The sequence below is a fragment of the Somniosus microcephalus genome, chromosome 21 (genome assembly GCF_052327205.1).
Source record: "Somniosus microcephalus isolate GS21.2 chromosome 21, FLI_Smic_1.0, whole genome shotgun sequence".
NCBI classification, from domain to species: Eukaryota; Metazoa; Chordata; class Chondrichthyes; order Squaliformes; family Somniosidae; genus Somniosus; species Somniosus microcephalus.
In genome coordinates, this window is record NC_141007.1 from 47,355,132 (window position 1) to 47,379,262 (window position 24,131).

General features: G+C 39.1%; 1 protein-coding gene across 2 annotated transcripts in view; it reads right to left on the reverse strand.

Moving 5' to 3' along the window:
* stx8 (syntaxin 8) overlaps positions 1-24,131 on the reverse strand; it is a 160,501-nt gene that overhangs the window by 102,071 nt on the left and 34,299 nt on the right. For both annotated transcript variants that reach the window (XR_015073090.1, XM_085963554.1), the window contains exon 6: positions 21,922-22,014. Coding sequence is in view for 1 of the 2 variants with exons in the window: in XM_085963554.1 (XP_085819680.1) it covers positions 21,922-22,014 (93 nt within the window). In the remaining variant the exon portion in view is untranslated. The remainder of the gene's footprint in view (positions 1-21,921; positions 22,015-24,131) is intronic.

The following is a 24,131-nucleotide window of genomic DNA, read 5'->3' on the forward strand; positions in this document are numbered from 1 at the left end:
AAATCCATCTCTTCAACCATGTCTTTGGTTTCCTCCTACCCACCATCAAATTCTTTTATTTCCTGCTCAGTGTTTTACTTGCCTCTCTTGTAAAGCAATGTTCTTTGTGAGAAGTGTTCTACAAATGTAAGTAATTATCTGGTGTGTTTTGAGTACTCTAGAAGAAAAAGGGAAATATGAATGAAGACATACAAACTTTACTTTAAATGACTACCAGTTTGAAAAGATAACCATTTCAAACGGTTGCTTTTTATGAACAGGTTTGAAACTTAATTTCTAGCCGTTCCTCACCACCATCCTTTTTAAGTGCACTGAATGTGAGGTTTCAAATAAAACTTCATTTTAGAATGATTATTGGGACTTCAATAACACAAACATGTGATGGGAAGCACAACCATTAACCATGGTCATTAACTGCCATGCATTAATGCAAAAGTAGCAGTATAACTTTCTGATCCACCACCCTAATGTGCTGAAGTGAGATGAGAGACCACTTCTACTCCTGCTCAGGCTTCAGTGTGTGCAATACAACTGCAGCCTGGTGAAAGGCCATGTTTTAAAAGTGCTCAGGTGGTCCACTGGACCTTCTGAACAGTTTAAAAAAAAAAAATTTGAAATATGCATGTATTCTGTATGAAACCGTGTTCTAAAATAAAATTGCCAATAAAATTATTTTAGTGTCAAGATCAAACTGATGTTCCCGCTTTTGCCCTCTGAACATTAAAAATTAACTGCGGAGCTTTGGTTATGTGGGAAAACATGTACGTGGGGAGCTCTCTCCTTGCTGAGCACTGTGTGAGGTGCAGTCAGAAGTGTCACTCAAATAATACTCAGAAGCATCCAAAAACCGCTCCGTGCAATGTTCAAAGAAGTTTAGGGTATTTTTCGAAATCAAAAAAGTAAATTATATTTAACATTTGACCAGACCATCATCATTTGGGGTTCATTTTTAAAATTAGGAGTTATTGCTGGCTCTCAACATTAGCCATACAGAATAAAGCTACTTCCAAGCAGATAGAAACAGAGAAACATAGAAAAATAGGAAACATAGAAAAATAGGAGCAGGAGTCGGCCATTCGGCCCTTCGAGCCTGCTCCGCCATTCAATATGATCATGGCTGATCCTCTATCTCAATACCATATTCCCACTCTCTCCCCATACCCCTTGACGCCTTTTGCATCTAGAAATCTATCTATCTCCTTCTTAAATATATTCAGTGACTTGGCCTCCATAGCCTTCTGTGGTAGAGAATTCCACAGGTTCACCACCCTCTGAGTGAAGACATTTCTCATCACAGTCCTAAATGTCCTACCCCGTATCCTGAGACTGTGACCCCTCATTCTAGAGCCCCCAGGCAGGGGAAACATGCTCCCTGCATCCAGTCTGTCTAGCCCTGTCAGAATTTTATATGTTGCAATGAGATCCCCTCTCATTCTTCTAAACTCTAGTGAATACAGGCCTAGTCGACCCAATCTCTCCTCATACGACAGTCCTGCCATCCCAGGAATCAGTCTGGTGAACCATCGCTGCACTCCCTCTATGGCAAGTATATCCTTTCTTGTTCATAAAACTCCCAGTAAACGTTAACCTGGTAAAGCCACATCATAAAAGTTTGATCATTTCTGTCGCAAAGCACTATTTCCATTTTCAAATGTAAATGTAAGACTGTAACTGCAAGAACAATACAAATAAAAACAAATTCACAGCTCCCCCAATGACTTAGTAGCTAAATGTTCAAAGTGATACTAAGTCATGCAAGAGCTTCAGTTCCTGATCAGTGCTGAGCCAGCTGGTCTCAGCCAAAGTAGCTACAATTGGCCTCAAAATCCCATGGCTGGCAAAAGAAAAAAAATCAGCCTGGTTTCTAGCCAGAAGCCCATGCTGGAAAGTACATATTTGTGAACATCAATTGAGAATGAAATTGGGCTCGGCAGTGATGCCCTCAATGGTTGAACAGCCTGCTGATACTGTATAGATTCGCACATGAAAATGGCCGCTGAGGTGAGCTACCAAAAACTGCCGACACCTGTGAAATCACACCACAAACAAAAGTCAGCACTTTCAGGAGAAAGGAAAACTGAGGGGGGGGGGGGGGGGGGAACAAATTCACAGACTTATGTATGTTTTAAAACATTAATGATACCTTCTTAAATTTAAAGAACCAAACCAACTTCACGTTTGAGAACAAACATAAACTGCAGAAACTTTACGATTATGTTACATGACATCATCTGAGCCTCGATTACTGCCTTGTAATTCACGGAGAAGTAGCCATTATCCTCTGTACAATGTCTCTATAGACAGTGAATAGAGACCTGACAGATTCCATAATCTGCTAAATCTGCCCCAGCTTCTTGTCCTAACAGGAATCTCAGCTGGAGCTCTTGACCATCAATCACGGGTTTTCAACAGGTCACAAAAAACTCTTGACAAGCTATTGTTAGCAACAGCTGCAATGGATGTACGACAGATGATCTATCTATATTTAAAAATGTCCTTAACTGCACAAAAAGAGCTATAAAAAAAACATGTTTTTAAAATATGTTCTCCAAATAATCTTTACAAGCTACTGCAGCAGTCAAGTTCCATAGACATTTCAAATCAACTTCTATGGTCACGGACGCCTTTATAGTCCTCACAAAAGCACAGCATTTATGCAAAAAATGTTTTTAAATGGTATTGAATTCTGTGATGCTAGATTTGAATTTAAATTTTATCAATACACATAGAAGTTAGTTTAACATTGTCTCAAAATTGTATTCTTATAACTTTCACACTGGTACTTCAAACCAAACAAACTTCCCTATAATTTTGCACCATTGCTATCAAAATCATTTAGCAATTTTGGTTATACATGCATTTAAAATCACATTGGGGCAAAAAGTTAGGTAATCACTCCTATTGAGACAAATGAATATTTTGGACAATTATCTGTTTGAGTTAGTGGCTTCCCAATATATCCTTTAAGCTTAAAGCCTTAATTTTTCTATTCATGTATGACGTAAAACATCCCAAAGCGCTTCAAAGGAGCATTAACAAACAAAATTTGACACTGAGCCACATAAGGAGATATTAGGGCAGTTGACCAAAAGATTGGTCAAAGATGTATGTTTTAAAGGGTATCTTAAAGGAGGAAAGAGAGGTAGAGAGGTTTAAGGAGAGAATTCCAGAGCTTAGGGCCTCGGCAGCTGAAGGCATGGCCGCCAATGATGGAGCGATTAAAATCGAGGATGTGCAAGAGGCCAGAATTGTAGGTTCACTGATATCTTGGAGGGTTGTAGGGCTGGAGGAGGTTACAGAGATAGGGAGGGGCAAGGCCATGGAGGGATTTGGAAACAAGGATGAGAATTTTTAAATCGAGGCGTTGCTCAACCGGGAGCCAATGTAAGTCAGCGGGCACAGGGGTGATGAGTGAACAGGGCTTGGTGCCAGTTAGGATACAGGCAGCAGAGTTTTGGATAAGCTTAAGTTTATGGAGAATGAAAGATGGGAGTCCGACCAGGTGTGTGTTGGAATAGTCAAGTCTAGAGGTAACTAAAGCATGGATGAGGGTTTCAGTAGCAGATGAGTTCAGGCAAAGGCCGAGTCGGGCGATGACAGAGGTGGAAGTAGATGGTCTTAGTGATGGTGCGGATATGTGGTCAGAAGCTCATCTCTGGGTCAAATATGGCACCACAGTTACAAACAGTCTAGTTCAGCCTCAGACAGTTGCCAGGGAGAGGGATGGAGTTGGTTGCTAGGGGATGGAGTTTGTGGCGGAGACCAAAGACAATGACTTTGGTCTTCCTGATATTTAGTTGGAGGAAATTTCTACTCATCCAGTACTGGATGTTAGACAGGCAGTTTGATAAATTAGAGACAGTGGAGGGGTCGAGAGAGGTGGTGGTGAGGTAGAACAAGGTGTCGTCAGCGTACATGTGGAAATTGACGTCGTGATTTCAGACACAAAGTTATTTGAAGAACCATTTATATAGTGCCTTTCCCAACGTCAGGAAATCACAAAACACTTTACAGCCAATTAAGTATTTTTGAAGTGAAGTTGTTGTACTGTAAGACAGTGTTTCTCAAACTGGGGTCCGCGGACACCCAGGGGTCCGTAGAGACTTTCCAGGGGGTCTGCGACCGGAGGTCACTTCAGACCTGCTCCTCTTTATAGAACCGACACTGATTCAGTTCTTGCGAATTATTCTCAACGGCTGGGCCCGGCTCCTCACTGAGGCCCACAGCTCTCACTCACTTTGCAATGAGCGCTCCCTGCCGGTTGAGCCGATTCCTCTTCCTGGCGCCGCAACTTTGTGCCATCCTCCCGACACATGATCAGAACGCCTGCAGGGCCCTTCAAACCTGTACCTGAACGTGTTCACACAAACATGTGCAATTCCACAGTGCAGCTGTTACAGAACATGCCAGTGGGACAGTATGGCAATCAGTCGTGCTTCCAGCAACATCCCAGCATGTGCATGGGTGCTTGTGCCCTCACTCATCTTGGCGAGCTTACTGATGGCTTTAAAAATTGTCCAGCTCTAAGTGGCTAAAGGTGGCCATCTGTTGCTGTGATGTCACTGATATCTGTAAGTAAATACCTGCTTTCTTAAAAGCATTCTTTACATGCACCATCTTCGTATTTTATAGTATTTTAATTTAGATGGGGGGTCTGTGATTACTAATCCATTTGAAAAGGGGTCCTTCAACCAAAAAAGTTTGAGAACGACTGCTGTAGGAAACACAGCAGCCAATTTGCACACAGCAAGTTCCCACATACAGCATTGTGATAATGACCAGATAATCTGTTTTATTTATGTTAGCCGTGGAATAAATATTGGCCAGGTTCCGGGAGAGATCTCAATCTGCTCTTCTTCAAAATAGTGCCATGGGATCTTTTACGTCTCATCCAAAAGACGGCACCTCCGACAACGCAACATTCCCTCAGTACTGCACTGAAGTGTCAGCTTGGATTATGTGCTCAATGCTGGAGTGGGAATTAAACCCACAACATTCTGGCTCAGAGGCGAGAGTGCTACCACTGAGTCACGACTGACACCGAGAAAACTATCTCTATCAACACTGTTAACATTCACACTATGCCACCAATATTCAGTCATTGTTGTGCATGTAAAAATAAAAATAGAAATATATTGTATCTACTAAATATAAAATATTAAATCTGTGCTATGACCGGCAAAGAACATAGTATAGATATGAGTATTCATCGTTTATTCTGCACCTCTTAACATTTAAAATGGTCCTGGCCTCTCGAGTCAGTATAGCCCAAGGAAATAACAGAAGGATTTCACCTCGCCAACTCCAAAAAAGGGGCTGCATATTTGCTCATCATAATAATGTTCAAAAATACTTTAAATTATTTCAGCTTTTGTAGATTAATTTGATCAGAAAAGCTTTTAGCAGATTCACAAATATAGGAGTAAATTGATTTTACATTCTTATTTTCTGAGTTGCCAACTGAAAATGGAATGGGAAAAAAGCCATGTGCACGTGAAGAAATGCATTTGCATGTTTCCCCCTTAGGCCTGATGGTATGTCGTAAGTCTCAGACTTTCCTGCCTTTACCAATAGGAATCAGGCTTGGTTTTCTCCCAGTCCCAGCTCCAATTACTTCTGCTTTCTCAGACCCTTCATTTTAGTTGCTTTAATAGTAAGAGAAAGAAAAAAGAATCACGATTCAAGGCCATAATTAAAGAGCAAGAGCAAGGCCAGCAGTGTTTTTTTAATTTCCATTTCAACTAGCAGTAATAACAGTAAGAGAGTGATTTAAAAAAAAAATCAAAATTGAAACTTACGGAAAAACAAAATTAAAAACTCATTTACTGTTTTCCCCACAGCTTTATAAGTAATTTCAAAGCTTATTCAGAAATAAAAAATGTTAGAAATACAGCAAGACTTTATATCAGAGATTTTTGAATAAATGTTTTTAATTAATTATTTTAAAATGTTAAAATAGATAATGAAATATTAGCTTTATGAGCATATATGGTATAAGCAGTACTTAGCAGTATCATCAATACTTGTACAACAAGGAATGTTCATTTTCCTTTCAAACTTCCCCCCCTCCATTTATTGGATTAAGCATGTATTTGAGTCAGCCCAGTTCTGATGTGGAAGGCAAAATGCAGCACTGTACTGTTAAGTTCCACCTGTTGCTCTGCGTTCATAAACTTCTTTTCACACACAAAAAAACTTTCTATTTCTTAATTGAGGCTGAAGAATGTCGGTGAGGCAGACAATAATGTGCATGCCTCTGCATATGATGTTCGAGCCTTTTCCCAATACTAGAGCCAGCTTATCACCCTCACTATGAAATTTTGTTGATGATACTCCCAATCAGATTGCTCTGATCCAACCATTTCTTCAGTGTCAGCTTTCACAGATTGCAGTTTCTCACTAATGGACTTATGTACACCTATCTAGAAGTATGCAGCTAAGTTTCAAACTCAAGAAATACTGATGGGATTTGAAGACCTGGTGAGACAAAATAAGTTAGTAGGTTTAATACATTCTGATGAAACACTGTTAATGTAACCGAGATGACAATTTAATAAGTACAGGACATTAACAGACATACAGCCGAACCTACCAATGCTTCATGCTTTGTCTATTTTGACAGGAATACAATTGGCATTAATTAAATCACTTTCCACTGTTGGTGAAAATCTCCAAATGTGTTTTGAATTTGTTCAGACAAGGTGTCATTTACAGGTGCGCAAGTCACAACAGTTATCACTATTCAAATAAAAAATTACATCAAAGTTACTTGTTTAACATTGTATGTTATATCTAATCCCAGACTACATGTCCCTACACATCTACCAAGGTCCCCAAGGAATATTTTAATGAAATTAGGAAAAGAGCAGTAATGTTGAACTCATATAAATCTTAGTTTAGCTGCAGCTGCAATACTGTGGAAGCTTTGGACTTGAACCCACAACCTTCTGGCTCAGAGGTGAGAATGCAACCACTGAGCCAAAGCCAACACCTTATGTTATGAAGAGAAACTTGGGAAGCTGGAGCTTGTTCACTGAAGCCGAGAAGGTTAATGTTGGCCTGGTAGAGGTCTTCAAGATTAAAAAGGGTTATGATAGGGCAGTGATAGAGTACAAATTTAAGATAATTACAAAAATAATTAAATGGAAGGTTAGGAAAAGAAATCTTAAATGGAAAATGGTTAGAGTGTTAAATTCTCTGCAGCAAACGGTTGTTGAAGCAGTAATTTTGAAAGGGAATTAGGTAGTTGCTTAAAAAAAGAGTATTAAAGAATATTGGGAGCAAGTTGGAGAGTAGGATTAGATTAAGTGGCTCATGTGGAGAAAACAACAGCACAGACTGATGCCCTATTTCCGTGCTGTAACTTTCTATGATTCTATCATATTTTTAAAATTGAATTGGAATTCAATAAATTGGCACAATTATTAACAAACAATCTGAATATTCAAAAAGTTAATTAGTCTGCAAGTCATCTTCAGTTGTATATTATCTGTTTACTTTACTTTTGGATGTTGTTCAAAATTCTTGAACCTGTCCAGAAGAATATCCATTTTGAAAATCACTACACTAACTATGTTTGGATCCTCCAACAAGGTTCAGTTTGGGGTAGTAAAAGTATTCTTGAGCAACTCTGTACTTATCAGACTGTTTTCATCAGTCCTATTTTACTGGCTGTCCTCTTGCCTGAATTGGTGTCAGAAGGAATAACTATCGCCAAGGTCACCCAATGAAAAACATTTGGGTATATTTGCTGAAGTGTGAAGTGTGGAGTTGGTCTGCTTGCCTGTCATCAGATGACTGATAGAATGCTCTTCTGCTCTAGCTGAGACTTGAGCTTGCCTTCTAAACATAAACATCTGCTGCCTGAATGACTGAAACTCAAGCAGTAACCTGCCCTTGTCCAATACAGGAACTAGACTTTTTTGCTCTCTTCTGTCGATGTCTGTCCTCTTCACCTCATCAAAGTTTCCAAAGACTTTGACTTATTTATTGCCGTAGTCATGCAACTTGCTGCTGTCCTGTGGCAGATTCCTATGGTCAAGTGTGCTAAAAGCTTCAAAGTGCTTAGAGTTTTAAAAGCAGTTTTAAATTATATGACTAAGACGCAGATAATTCTTCATGGCTTCGTCATGAAAGCTTCCGCGACCATCCTTCTTATTGCCTTTCTCATTTTATGCTGAAATGTAACTGGAACATATATTGTGGCTTTTTAAAGTTGCTGGTAGGACCAGAAAAAAAACCAGGAATACCCATGATGTCATGTAATTTCCTGATCACAAACACATTCTCAGGAGTCACAGGCTGCACTCTGATTCCGATTGCCTCTGGTTTCCTTTTATGAAAAAAAATCTGATTCAAGAGCACTTCAAATGTTACAATGTCAAATTAAACTTCTGTCACAAGTCTCTATGTGAGGGCCACCTGCAATCTGTTGATTTGATTACTTTAAGCTTATTTCCTACAATTCCCTGTAGCTAAGCAAGAATCTCTGATGTGCACTGTTGCAAAACAGATTACCAAGAGCTACAAAACAAAACTCAGCCCTTTTCAGAATAGGATTCCTGGAGAGGAGGTGCTTGAAGCACAATGTAAGTTTGGGGTTTCTGTAGTTGATGTTCAATGAATATGCTGCATGGTGAATGATGAGTCTTTTTTTTTACTGTGCCACAGATTGCACTGAAACCATATAGGCTAACAATTAGACATTCTCAATCTTGATTTCCTTGGTTAAAGAGGAACTGCTAAATATATCTCATTAAACTTTCTGCTGTTATTTTGTTATGCTTATCATGTGCCAAGAAAATGCTTTTTGGAAGCATTTTGTGTTTTCATCCACCATTGACATAATGTTCTTGATTATTTTCATGTGTGGATTCAACAATCCCAATGATATGTTATTTCACAACAAATTAAACTAAGAACAGCTCTTCAATATAGTCATTAACACATAGTATAAACTCTCATTACCAGCTACATAAATAAGTGACTTCAAGGTCTGCTTATAAATACATGCTCATTTTCAGCAAATCTATAGGGTCCTGAAAATCCAGAATGCACATCTGTCTACAGTTATTGCAGCGTTTATGCAGCAAAGCTGCCAATAATTCTGTGCTTTAAGATGTATATGGTCTTTAGAACGCTTCCCCACAGACAGCTGCCTGTATAGATAACTGAATATATAACAAAACATTACTTTCTGTTGTCAATTTTTCTCATCATAAATGCTGTCCACATTTATAATGGAACTGCATATGTAAATCTGTTACATTGTTATATACATCCTTCCACCAGTGATGGTATTGTAGTACCTAAGTTTTATGTCTCCCAGTTCCCCAACCTATATTGCCGAGAAACTCCTATGCTCCAACCAGTCTCCTTCACTCTTTCCCAAATTGCCATAAGTTTTTCCATATAACAAGGTAAAATGAAAATATATTATATAAAAATAATGACTTCAAAATAGGGATTGAATTACATGTGTATCCCGGTCCAATTGTCCCCCGCCCTCACCTGAAGTCTACACTTGGTCTTGATATCCAGTGAACAATTCCATGGGTGACACATACATACACACATATATACTCGTCGATCTCCTGTGGCATTGCACATGGTAAGTCGGAGAATATAGCCACTCTCTTACTTGTCTCTGATGTCTTTGTGTTGCTGTATATCTGTCTCTCCTTTTCTCTTCTCTTCTGCTTCCCTTCCTTTAACTCTTTGCTCCCCTTTGCCTTTTTCTTTTCTTTTGGGTGGGAGGCTTCTCTTCCCATAATCACTCGTGCTTCCTCCCACTCACTCACTCCCACTGCATCCCCTACTCCTTCACTTTTTCAATCTCTCGTCCCCTTCCTGCCACCCCCTCACTCTGATCACTACTCTACCTTTTCTCCTTCGAACTACATATGCAACCAATATATCCTCCCCTCCCCCTTGCCCCGCTGCCACTTATCGCACCCGTAACCTTCCTTCCACTCCAAGTTCCCACTCTCTCCCCCCAAAGATGGGTGGCACATGCAATGGGCCCTCTTGGCCTCTTCCTTCCTTTTTTTGTTCAATGAGGCTTTCAAAACTCAACTTACTTAGAATCATAGAAAGTTACAGCACAGAAGTAGGCCATTCTGGAGAGCTGCCCACTTTAGTCCTACATCCCAACTTTTTTTTAAACATAATGCTGCAAATTAAACCTCATCAAGTAAAAAATGTGATTTAAAAATAAATTAAATTATGAGGAAAGACACTATCTGTCCACCTTGTTCTCTATTTGTACGCATGTCCCTTCCTCGCTGTCTCATAGGTGTAAGTAATTCGTATCTCTGTCTCACAGGCATAAAGAATTAGCAATTATCTTTTACAACTGTCAGCAAAACACAGGTGGATAATTAAATGGCTTCAGAATTAAATTTTGTTTTTGAAAAGTGAATTAACATGAAGTCTCTCTCTACTCCTGCTTTCTCTTTCTCTCTACCCCGAGTATCTCTCTGCCCCTAAGCTTATTACTCTTTTTGTAGTTTATAGAACATAAAAAATCTACAAAAGGTATGGAATCAAAAGTATTTTTCCTCATTCTCTCGCAACAGGGACAAAAAGTCAATATAAATTTTACCTCAATAAAGCTATTGACATTTGTCCTTTTGTTTTTCAAAATTATTTGAATAAAAGCTACTGAGTAGAAAATGCTAGAATTTAAAGAAAAATATTTTCTCAGTAGAGTGGAGTGAAAAGTACTAATGCACCCTAGGAAATTAAGCACCCTGCATTGGCTCAAACCGCATAATCGGATTTCAGTTCACAGAATCTCAGCTCTGGGCAAAAATATAAAGTTCAAGCCCAAGCTTTTGGGAAAAGCTGAGGCTTTTGAGCAAAATCTTTCTTGGATACATTATAAGGCATAATTCAGTGAATACATTTGAATCATATTATTGGGAAATATGTAATTTAATGAATTTTCTATTTTGTTTACACCATTATTTTGGAGATCAAAAATTTCAGTTAGAGGAAAAAATAGCTTAATGTAAAAAAAACTCAAGTAATTTTGGGGAAAACAGGTGGCCAGATTGTGCAATCACAGAGCAAAATGCTTTCATCAAAATAGTAGCTATTGTGTGTCGTATAGTGTGACACCTTAAACACTGAAAAGACCTATAACAGTGCCACCTACAGGACTAACTAGTACTGCAGGTACTTATGAATTTTTAATGAAACACGCAATCCATGTGCTAAATTGAATATACAATGGCCCAGAAATTGGTGTCGGGGGCTTCCCGTGGGTGCAAGCCCCCGACCTACACTTACATAGCGCGCTGACAGTTGAAGCCTGGCCCTGCGTGGATTTCCTGTCAGTGGCCCGGTTCAGCTCCCGGCGCGCTGTGCTTGCGTGATCCAGCGGCGTAGTTAGTTCGATGAGCCGGCTGGGATCACGTGAGCACTGGGCAACCAATCGGAGGTTGCAAAAGTTCATTCATGAGTTTGATAGTAAGAACTGTCAAACTCATGAAAACTCCAGGTGCCCAAAACAGTACTTAAACTTCAAATAAAAGTTTTTAAAAATCCCACTAATTAGATGAACTATTAATAACTGTAAAAAACTAATTTAAACAATTATTCAAATTTTTGAAAAAAATAATTTTTTAACAAATCGAGTCTAAAAATACACTTACCTTACTGTAAAGTCTTTAAAAATAATAAACCTGTGGGAAAAAAATTCTAACTTTAATTAATAGACCACTTACCTTTTAAAACTAAGTACTTATGTCTGCTTTTTTCTCGCGTAAAAACTGGAGGCCTTATCGCACGGGCAACCCTGTAAAAAAAAAAGGAATTTCAGCGCGCACGCGTTCGACCTCTGAACCCCTTGGTTCAGAGGATCGGAAATGCCGGTTTTCCGCGCATGCGCTGTGCATGCAGAAAACCGGCAATTCCAGCGGTCCCACGTGTGAGTACACGGTGCTTACTCACGCGTTGGGACCCGAATTACTGGGCCAATAGATATATAAAAATCAGTTACAGTCAAGGGATATGTGTGTACATGCTGAAAATATATATACTGTACATGCAGAGAAACCTCGATGACAGTAGCATAATAGTGCCATCCTGTTCACCCATGTGTATTTCAATATCTGAATTACAGCATCCATTCTCAACATAAATAAGGTACAAACCAGGAGTCCACTGCTCTTGTACTGTAGCTACCAGCCACGGAGAAGGCATAGTTCCTTTTTGAAATGCCTCAGGGATTTTTTCAACATTTTGATGCAGGAAAATTACATCATGGATATGCACAGAAATCTTGATTTTAAGTAGGGACTTGCAATACTTAGAGGGATTCATGCATCCTCTTAACTAAAAGCTCTACAATGTTCTGTTAGTTATCCATTTGAGAACACATCATATTGACCACACATGCAAACATCAAAAATACGCCACTTTGAACTTAACCTTGATTGTGATTCAAACCTCCAATCAACTGTACAAGACAAACAACTGGGTCTGCTCAAAACGATGTACATAAATAGTTCACAAGAGTTTAAAAATGTCAAAACTATGCCGTTTCAGTTTGACAAGCAATGTATATTTAATCTACAAATGACAAATCTACAAACCAAACTCGAATGTAACCATTAACTAACGGGGCTTCTAATTCCCATACTAAAACAGTAATTGCAGCATATTTTACTAACTATGTAATTAAGATGTTAAAATCAATCACATTATGAAAGGTTACACATTTTATGATTCAGTAGTGACACACAGTTGCTAAACCATTTACTATTACATGATTACTGCAAATTACACATTGAACTGACTTCTTTTGTGTATGTTGTCTAAATTGGAAGCAGCTGTTTGTAAAGCTCATCGCAAATGAATTATTCCTTCTCACTAATGTATTTATATTTAAGACATTTGACAAATCATCAGCACAGTTTATTTGTTCTGATAAATGTTCACAAAAAGTAACCAAACTTTACACTGACCGGACCAAGAGAATGGTTCAAAATGTGTATGACAAAAATTCCAGTTTCAAATTCAAAGCTCTATAAACATATGACTCCCTGTGTTCGATTTTATTATGCAAATTGCACCCTAAAACGATGATGCATTCAAGTGTGTGATGAATGCAATCAAAGAAATAGGCAAAATTATGGTTTATATATCCATTCCCCATAATTTGACAATTCAGCTCCAGGGTTTTTACCTCCCAGGCATTGACAGCTAGCCAAAACGTTATTCTGTATAAATATACATTTTGGAACCACACTTAACTAGACAACTGAACAATGCTGATAAAACTCCCTCTGGCAAAAAAATGATGTAGAGGGTTTAGGAAAATCTCTTGAAATAAATAGGTTATCTCTTGGGATAAATGTGAGAATATGTCATCGTAATAAAAAAAAGTTTTGTACAACATTATCAAAACCTTTGGCACAAAGTACTTTCACATATATTTCAATGTTTAATGTCCCTCTGTCCTATGGTTGTGGTAGAAATTGAAATTTTAAAAAAAGTGGCAAAATACAAAATATTATTGCTGACCTTCATATTTTGCAGCATCAATTATGCACATATGGTATATCCAAGGTTGTGCTGCACAGGGAGCAATTATTCTTAAAACTTAAAAAAAAACTTAAGATGTTGTGATGAGAGGGGCAATATGTTTCGAGATGGACTGAGTGACCTGATTCATCTGTACTTAGCTTTGTGAGAGGATTCTGCAGCACGTTGACCTTTTCACAAATCACTGGCTGGATCAGCTAGCTGGCTCACTTTACATAACAAGATGTAGAAAATTAAAGGGGTAAACTTGCTTGCATTCCAGTGTTTTACAGCAATCAGGTGACATAAATAATCATAAATCAATTGAAGAATTTGATAGTACTGTTACAAACAGGTTGGATACACACAGGACGCTCCATGCTAGAGTAGGATGCAACAGATAGAACACAAGGGGAAGCTAGATAAGTGCATGACAAAGAAAGAAATAGAAGGATATGGTGATAGAGTGAGATGAAATAAGGTGGGAAGAGGTTCGTATGGAGCATAAACACTGACATAGACCTGTTGGGCTGAATGGCCTGTTTCTGTGCTGTATATTCTTTATCATTTTAACAAGATACCTGAACAGATCTATAATATTATTAATATTATGTCTTGTTTTAGGGACACTTGGGAAAATGCCAACCAGGAGTAAGAAGATTGAAAAATGACAGGAGAGAGTGCCACACATGGGTGAGTGTAAGTGTTACAAAGCAGAATCATCTTAGATGTACCCCCGCATAGAAGAATTTTGGAAACTTCCCTTGATTGAAAAGTGCCTTTCATTGTTACTGAACGCGGAAACAAGTGAGAAAAAGTATTACAAATGATAGAACGATCAGGTGAACATGGCAAAACAAATAGGCAGAAATGTATATGAAGGAACAAAGAAATCAAAAGGGGTGAACAAGTGGGCCTCCTGGGCACCCCACAGGCGTTCCATAATAATGTCTCTAAGACCCAATGAACCCTCAATAAAGAGAGAAATGCTTAACCAAATTTTATTCAAATAGTAATAGATTAGTACGACTGTATAGTTACATTTTTGCTTCCTAATTATGCCGTTTGGTATGATTGAATCAATATGAAAAATAACAAAAACTAGCCTGAAAATGAATGGTAGAGGATGAAATGAAACTGAGCCCCACTAAAGCCAAGTGCTTGACAGTAAATCAGTGAAAAATTAAAGTAACCTACCACATATACACACTTGTTTAATTTGAAATGTCTTTTGGGTTTTTGGTGGAGAATAAGGTCTCAAATTCCCAGATTTTACATAAGTGCCCCGTGAGATCCGGGATTCTGCTTGCGATGCGCATGAGCGAAAACCCGGAACTTGCAATCTGTCAAGTTTCAGCTTAACTGATCATCCACATGCGCAGGAAGTGGACATTCGCTGGCAGAGAATTGGGCTATTTGCCCAACTACTGCCCACGAAACTCTTACACCTGGTTAAAGCAGACGTAGAGCCTTCTTTTACCAGCATAAGGGTTTAAATAAATATTAAAATAAACATTTTTAAATCATTTAAACAAGCAAAAATCTTTAAAATTAGCTTAGGTTATTTTTGGCCCCTTTAAAAATGTTTAAATTTATTTTTCAAAAAAATTACATTTTTGTTTTAAATGTTTAGTTAAATTGTATTTTTATTAATTTTAAACATGTGATGATTTATTTTTATTTAAGTGGGGTAAAAGTGTTTTTTAGGGGATTTCTATTATTCTTATGGGGATTCCGTACATATATGGAATCCCCATAAGCATAATGGTGAGCCCCCTTTTTGATTGGTTGGGCCGGCCCATGTGATCCCAGGGACACTTGAGAACTGTGTGCGCCCCTGGGATACGTGGGCCTTTACACGGGCATACGCCTGCAGGCCCAGGACCGCAAGAGTCCGAAGATACGAAGGCACCAGGTAGGTGCGTACTTTTCTTGCAGATGGGAGGCATTGGCCCGCGGGAAGCCTCCGACCGCAGTTTCAGGTCCAATATATTCAGTTGGTGGGATGTCAGAAGGAAAGTCAGAGATGATTCCGAGAGCTGCAGGATAGACATCAGCAGAGAATCTCAAAAGATAATGATGATACAATGAAACAGGTCTGGAACCCTGGATACAGGAAGCGAGACTGTCAGACAAGATTTATATACATTAAAAGAAAAAGAAAACCACCCCGTCAATTAGTGCAGTACAATGCATACCATTGATGTTTATTTTTTTTCAAATCGAAAACCCTGCTGGCTGCTGAAGCTTCAAAATTAATGCCATCTTTTCTACTAGTCGCAAGGAAATCAGTACTTTCTTCCTGGAAAAGTACTGCCGAGACCAGCTTTGGTAGATGGTTGAATGGCATAGTGAAAATCTTATAATTCAAACATATACAGTACTTATAAAGCAGGAGTAATAAAAGATACCAAAGCAAGTGCCAGAGTTCTTTTCTGAGGACAATTCAGAACCAGTCACTTCACATTAGATTATTCTGGAGTTGTATCTCCAGGACTGCACTGGGCACTACAGGTTCTTAGTGGACAGCGGATATTCATGGGACTAGCTGTTTTCTTGTGCAGATGATAATACTGCAGAACTCTGGTATTTATATCACTCTGTAATGCTCTTCTTTCCAGCCCCACCTTCCAGCAATAAAAAAGACTGGGGCTTGGATACCATCTAAGATTTTAAAATAATGAAAGTAATCAAAAATGTGGATATTGAGAGATATTTACACAAAACCAGGCTAGCAAGAGAACCTAAGGACATGAAGAGATTTGGGATAAATGCAGAGTCACTGAATGACAGTCCAAGTATTAATTGAATCCAGCAGGGCATGTCAGAAAATAGAAAACACTGAACCACATTTCAGATTCCACCCATTAAATCCGAGACATACCAAATCTACCAGAGGCTCAAGACTCTCAATAAGAATGCAGCAGGGATGCTGGCACCTAATACACAGACTACACATTATAAGAAACAACTGCGGAAAACCCAATGGCCTTTAAAAAAAAGTGGCAAAAAATGAATATCTAATGCTAGTTGTTGAGCAACTTGTAAAGAGAGTAGACCTGTTCCAATTGGAAGAGCACTACATGCAGCATATGCTTTTCTGAAGGTGGAAAGTTAGCCAAAAAATCCAGTTTACTTTGGAATTATGGAAAACATTTAGCATTGTACAAGGGGCATAAAAGTCATCCAACTACAGTCAAAGTGGACAGAGGTGGCGAACTGGATACAGTCAATATTCATTTTTAAATTATAAGTTTTAAATGAACTTTAATGCTGTCATTTTAAATATGGATGTGATTATACAACAAAAATCCTAATTGAAACAATTCCAATTTTCTAATCTAAAGGGTGTTCTATCCAGGTTCTGACCTTAATACATATAATCATGATTAAACTGATTATTTTACATCAATGGCTGTTGTGTGACTAGCAGTGGTAGGTAAACATTAATTGGATTTAACTTAGAAAATGGAATTAAACCTAACTGTGATAGTAAATTACCATTCTAATACAACACTAAAAGCATAATTCCTGCTTCCCATACTCACTTCACAAAAATGTCACACAGTAAAACATTATGCAGTTAAAACATAAATGCTTTAGCAGTTAATTGAATAAAAATCAAATATAAATACAAATAGAAAGCTAAGACTATTGGTCCTGATGGAATGCAAGACCAAGTCAGTACATGGCAGTACAGTGAAATATGCAGGTTCAAAGCAACCTACGTCTACGATAATGTTAATAACTATAACCTGCAGCACTTAAGCAAATTAATATTAAAAGTTACCTGGGATGTTAATTAATATGAAGATCAATTTTTGACTTTGAAGATACAGTATTGATAAAGGAAAATTATCTGAATTGTAGGATCAGTGCAACTGGAGCATTAACCAAATTGCACAAATGAACCATTTTATAAAACACTTATCCAACAACAGTCATTTTACATTATTCGAGTGATATATATTTTGCATCTTTAAGGGGAACCAGTTGGTGTGCTGAGTTGGAAATTGGCTTTTCATTTTGCAGGCCTGCATTCAAATCCAACTCAGAGTCACTGGATGAAAGTCTCCTTTCTTTACTGGCAGTAGGTGAAGTGCTTTTGGGCAATCTTAAGCCAGTTCCTAGTGGGTCGGTAGCAGAGTTCTCCATGGCTGATATAAACACCAGACCACCAGCAAATGACAGGAGATATACTCATGAAAAGCAGAACAGTTTTCCTCCATTCCAAGGCAAAGTGGCCTACTGTAGGAAAGAATGAGGAATAAACTGGCTTTGTTGGCTCTGAGACGCACAGGAAAGGGATCACTTTACCTGACATAGTACTACTTGATGAAGCAATTAGGTACAAGGATGAGAGGAGGCTGCACTCCCCACCACTGTTGTCCCTCACCTTGCAGAGTGCTCACAAAAGAAATACATCGGAATCTTATCAACTTTCAATTCAGCCCAAAAGCAAAGTACAAAAAACACAATTCACAGGGAAAAGCAATATAATTTTACACAACAAGGGAAGAGATATGGTATTTTTGAGCCAAAGGCTGTAAAATTCCTGTACCTTCAGTCACTTCCGATTGCTTCATAAGCTGTACTCTGTGCAGTCCTAAAGCTGCACTATGTATGAGATTACATTGACGCAGTGGAAAAGGAATGGTAGAATATAAATTGATATAGTTTCAGTACAAAATATGACTTGCAATGTATTGTTTTACTAACTAATGCTTTCCATACTTATAGTACACTCTGTAACTCAGACAACATAGTTCTGATGAAGCTCTACTGAAAAGGAAATGGCTTGTATTTTTTAATAATTATATGAATCTAATTTTACATCTGTTTTAATGAAGCATGAGAATTTTTTTTTACCAGTTTTGGCATAAATCTCAAAAAGCAAATTTTCTTTGCAAATTACCTCATTACTCACAAATATTAGGAAAAACACAGATGGCCCGTTGCTCAGCAACAAAACAATAATTAACAATGGACAAAGCTTCAGCCCCTAATAGAACACAATAAACAGGTTAACGAAGCTGTGCCAATATGAAATTTCAAGAATGGAACAAAATCAGGTTTATGACTAAATTGAAGCAGTTCACCAGCCCTGGGTGTTTGTGATCGGCAATGACATCATACTAGGAAACAAAGATTCTGCCAGATTCTAAACCAACTCATTTATTTCCTGAAAGTTAATCTCTACATACAGTGTCTCAATGGATTTGGCATTTGCAAATGTCTGGCTATGTCAATTAGGGTCTTATACATGCAAATGTCTGGCTTTCATTATATTCATCGCATTTGCCTGCAAACAACAATCTTGAACATAATTCAAAGGTTTTACTCAACTTGCATGTCAAATACAGGGGCTCTGTCCAAACGAAGAGTTCGAAATTTGTTTAAAAGGAAATATCGGCAGAAATCAAGTAAACAAAGCTTGGAAAATGTCTACACTGATATATGTAACAGGCATAATTAAGAATAATTAGCATGCAGGTCTCAACACTTGGATTCAAACTGCTCTTTAAATGATTTGGCAGAAGTAGAGTCCAAATAGACTTAATATTACAACAGTAAAGCTCATGATTGAATCATTTTATTTTGAAAAAAGTTTATGTCTACCGAAAAAAACCTGTATTTGCTACCCGTTGACTATAAACAGGTGAAAATCCAGTCTCTCGGGTCAATATGTGGAGAACAAAATACATACCCTGACTATTCTGTGCAATACCGATGGTGCAATACTCTGGAATAGCAGCCACACTGAAACACTGCTAGGACTTCACTTTTTATTGACCGTTTACTGTTTTTTGAACAAGTACTGGAATAGTGCTGTACATTTCTAAAATGGCCCTTACCAGTTGTGCATCATGATGTAATTTTATTATTCATATTATATTAAAATATAATAGCAAAATGTTATTGGCACTACTCATGGGAATGTAAGGATACATCATCTTATGCTAGGTCACACAGAATATATTACAGTACCAGGGTCACAGATTTACTGTGATTAATGGCCAAATTGAATTTTTATTATATCGTATAATGAGGATGTGACGATAGTGGTATTTTAAAGGTTCAAATTATATAACATGACCATATTTTTCTGAATGTTGTAAATCAGCGGCCTTGATGATTATTATGTTGTTTGTAGCGATGCAATCAATTTTATCCGTTACTTTAAAAAAAAGTGTCTAGTACACACAGCGAAATGGTAGGAATAATATCTGCAGTTGCAGTTAAATAGGAGACATGTAGCAGTACTCGAAAGCCGGAAGGGTGGTCATTGGTTTGACAGTGTTGGGAAAGTAGACCTGCGAGCAATGGGAGGCATTTGGCAATGGTAGGAGAGGAATGCATGATGTGGCAATTATGGAAGTGTGGCATTAGGATGGCAGAGCACAGGAAGGTGGATCCCAGGGTTTGATATCATTGAAAAGGACTATCACGGGGTCTGGGAGCATTTTGGGATGAGATATGGGAGTAATGGAAGTGGGAGTCAGGGTGTAGGAACATTGAGAATGGTGCCTTGAGGGTCTGAAAGCAATGGGAAGGGAATGGTGGGGTTTGGGACCAGCAGACAGCATGCTGAAGTCTAATATAATTGGGGAAGGGAAGGTTACTGGGTGTGAAGAGTACAGGGAGGGGTCATGGAGACTGGGACCATAGGCAAGGGGCCTGGGGTGCATGAGTACTGGGAAGGAGGGACCGAGAGTCTGGGAAGATAAGTTTCGGAGGATTGAGGGGGGCAACTATCTGGGGAGGGAAGGTCTGAGATCTGACAATGTTGTAGGAGAAGAAAGGTAGTAAATCACCCCCACTCCCCCAAGAAGTTTTCCTGGATTGGAAAACTGGTTTCAGTGCTGAGGTGACAACCAATTCTTGTTGTAACCCTACAAAATGGCAACTGGACCGCGGTGAATCCACAACAGCGCCACCTAGTGGCAGAATGTCTAACAGGGAACTACTATTTATATAGGGATGTTTACATACAGATTTTCATTACAAGTGTTTGCTTAGGGATTTTCAATGTTGACATAAAAGGTGTGACGCAAAATTGTGACAAAGTAAGGTTTTGGAGACAAAGTGTTTGCCCTATTCAAGATTTGTAACAATAGATAGGATATGCACAGTTTTCATCGTCACCTGCAGTTATAAACTAGATGTTCTTCAAAACATTGGCTCAGATTTTACAGGGCCTATGACGGCGTACGCTGTCATAAGTGCCCCGCAAATTCCGGGTTTTCGTGTGCGATGCGCATGCGCAAAAACTCGGAACTTGCAATCTAGTTTATACTTGATAGATTGTATGCATCGGCTGCAAATTGACATTCGCTGGCGCAGAGTTGGGCCCATGAATACCCACCAAACCCTTACACCTGGTAAAAGCAGGCGTAGGACCTTCTTTTACCAGCGTATGGGTTTAAATAAATGTTAAAATAAATTTTTAAAAATCATTTAAACATTCCCTTACATTTAAAATTCGTTTACGTTATTTTTGTCCTGTTTAAAAATGATTAGATTTATTTTTCAAAAAATATATTTTTTATTTTAAATGTTCAATTAAATGGTATTTTAATTAATTTTGAACCTGTGATGATTTATTTTTATTCAGGTTGTGTGAAAATATTTTTTTTTAGGGGATTCCTATTATGCTTATGGGGATTCTGTATGTAAATGGAATCACCATAAGCATAATGGAAATCCCCCTTTGTCATTGGTTGGGCTGACCCACGTGATCCCAGGGACGCTTGTGAACCGCGTGCACCCCGGGATACGTGGGCCTTTACGCAGGAGTACGCCTGCAGGCCCAGTAGCGCAAGTGTTCGAAAGTCCGGAGCCATCAGGTAGGTGCGGAGTTTTCTTGCGGTTCAGAGGGGTTCACCCGCGGCAAGCGTCCGACTGCAATTTCCACCCCATTAAGGCTGCCATTACACACTTTCTGTGCATCCTTTACATGTCACATGAAGGGGGTTATTTTAGCATGTTGGTGCAGTATGCTAGAACTCCAGCAAGCTATGCCATTGAGTGATATGTTTCAGTAAGATGTCCAAGACTCCTAATTTAGGAAGCTTCCAAATTCAACCTTAAATGAGGAGACTGGAAGCTTTCCCATAAAGGGGAAAGGGAATCAGAAACAGAGCAAAAGTCATCCTAGGCTCATCTTGTGAACTTCATGGAGAAGGTGTCCAGAAAAGTTCCTGGCATGGTGAGACAATGAACAGAAGCTTTAAAAATAATGTATCAAAAACAAGAGTACAATGTAATGACAGTAGTTGTCATGAATGGTGCGACACAACAAGAATGGACTGACTAGGACCCAGATTTACATTTCAAGGCATATATTAGAATAACACTAATGTACAATCTTCGACAATAAAAAAGTCTTACCAGTTTGTTCATCTAGTTCATTTCCTATATCTTGACCCATTTGTTTTTGTCTGGCTATCACTGTTACCAGAGCATCCAGGCCTGCATCTTGCTCTAAATTTAGAAAAAGCACAATAAAAGCAAAGTAAATTAGCTGATCAACAGGGAAATAGACTGAACGTTTTGTTCTCCCACGATTCTGCTGACACCGTTTGCTTTTGTTCGTATTTAATCATTTAAAAAAAAAAGAAATCACAATTTTAGTTTTTGTCCATCTCGACCTCCCACACCTTTAGCTGTCAAGGCAGTCAGCATTACAGACTTCACAATCTGTGTTGCTACTGTTCCAATCTTTGACCAAATGTGACAAGTCATGACAGACCAGGTCCTCTCTCTGCCTTCCACACCTCTGGAGCCCAGAGACGGAACCATCACTGTCCTGAGACACTTTGTGCAAATGGTCAATCCAGAGGTAACAAAATTCATTAAGGCAACAGCTAAGCTCTGACATGCAAACCTTGTAAAGCCAGTGCTGCAAGCAGAAAGCAAAAGATAATCTGCACTTCTTCTTAGGCAGTCCCTCGGAACCGAGGATGACTTGCTTCCACATTAAAAATGAGTTTGCAGGTGACTGATGAGTCCAATGCGGGACCTAGTCTCTGTCACAGGTGGGGCAGACGGTGGTTGAAGGGGCGGGTGGGTGGGGTGCTTGGGTTGACGTGCGCTCCTTGCGCTGCCTGCGCTTGGCTTCCGCTTGCTCCCGGCGAAGAGACTCAAGGTGTTCGGCGCCTTCCCGGATGCTTCTCCTCCACTTTGTGCGGTCTTGGGCCAGGGATTCCCAGGTGTCGGTGGGGATGTTACACTTTTTCAAGGAGGCTTTGAGGGTGTCCTCTGCCCACCTGGGGCTCTCTTGCCATGCCGGAACTCCGAGTAGAGCGCTTGTTTTGGGAGTCTCGTATCGGGCATGCGGATAATGTGACCCGTTCATCGGAGCTGATTGAGCGTGGTCAAAGCTTCGATGCTGGGGATGTTGGCCTGAGCAAGAACACTGATGTTGGTGCGCCTATCCTGCCAATGGATTTGCAGGATCTTGCGGAGGCAGCGTTGGTGGTACCTCTCCAGTGCTTTGAGGTGCCTGCTGTACATGGTCCATGTCTCTGAGGCATACAGCAGGGCGGGTATCACTGCTGCTCTGTAGACCATGAGCTTAGTGCCGGGTTTGAGGTCCTGGTCTTCAAACACTCTCTTCCTCAGGCGACCGAAGGCTGCACTGGCACTACACTTAATGCATTGCTAACTGTCAATATTGTCCTTGCTTCACACTTTCAATGTATATATCTGGTAGAAAATATATACACATGGCTATTCAAACTGATGTGGCTTTTAATTAAAAATTAATGACAGACCATTTCTGTATTAAAAATAAGTTTGTAATAATCATGTTTCTGTTTGGCTCATCAATGGCACCAGAGTTCCAAATGTTAGAATTCTTCAAAATACTCCACATCTCTTGTGTTTTGGACTACATTATCAAGGCACTCATTGGTATAGATTTGGGCTGTATTGTTACATTTTGGCTTTGATGTTAATGACAGGCTTGAATGTTTCTGGTGGGACATAGCTGCTGAAGTGTAGTTATTGAAAAAAGTCACTATTAAGACTCCTCACCAATGCTCCCTGTAATTTTTTTTTTCGTGCGTGGACCCTTTCACTGTCTGCGTGGCCCATTCAAATTTTCGCACATGCGTGGTTATTCCCATTGAAAAGCCGGTGAGAGGCCTGCGCAGGTCCTCCAGGCCGCTGCCCAGCCACGCAGCTTAGCGGGATCATTGCTCCTCACATTTATTAGCTACATTGTCTTGGTAAATCCTGAAATGGACATCTCGTACAACAATTCTATCCAAACATTTAGTACACTACATTAAATAAAATGGACAAAACTGAAAAACTTTAGGACAAATAAAACTCTGGGTTAAGTGCCATCAACAATTCCATTGTGAATCGCTGTGTGGTTCTACTGCATCTACTAGTGTAACACCAGTAGGAGCCTGAATGTCGTGTCAGTTGGCAGCACCAACCTATATTGCCTGTTCCACACTGGCTTGAAATCCAAGAATAGCATAGGTCAGTACTGTACATTTAAACACAAGCACTGAGCTGTACAGTATCCAGCTGTGACTAATATTATTATTGTTAGTAAAGAGTTGATAGGAGATTAAGCTTATTTCTAA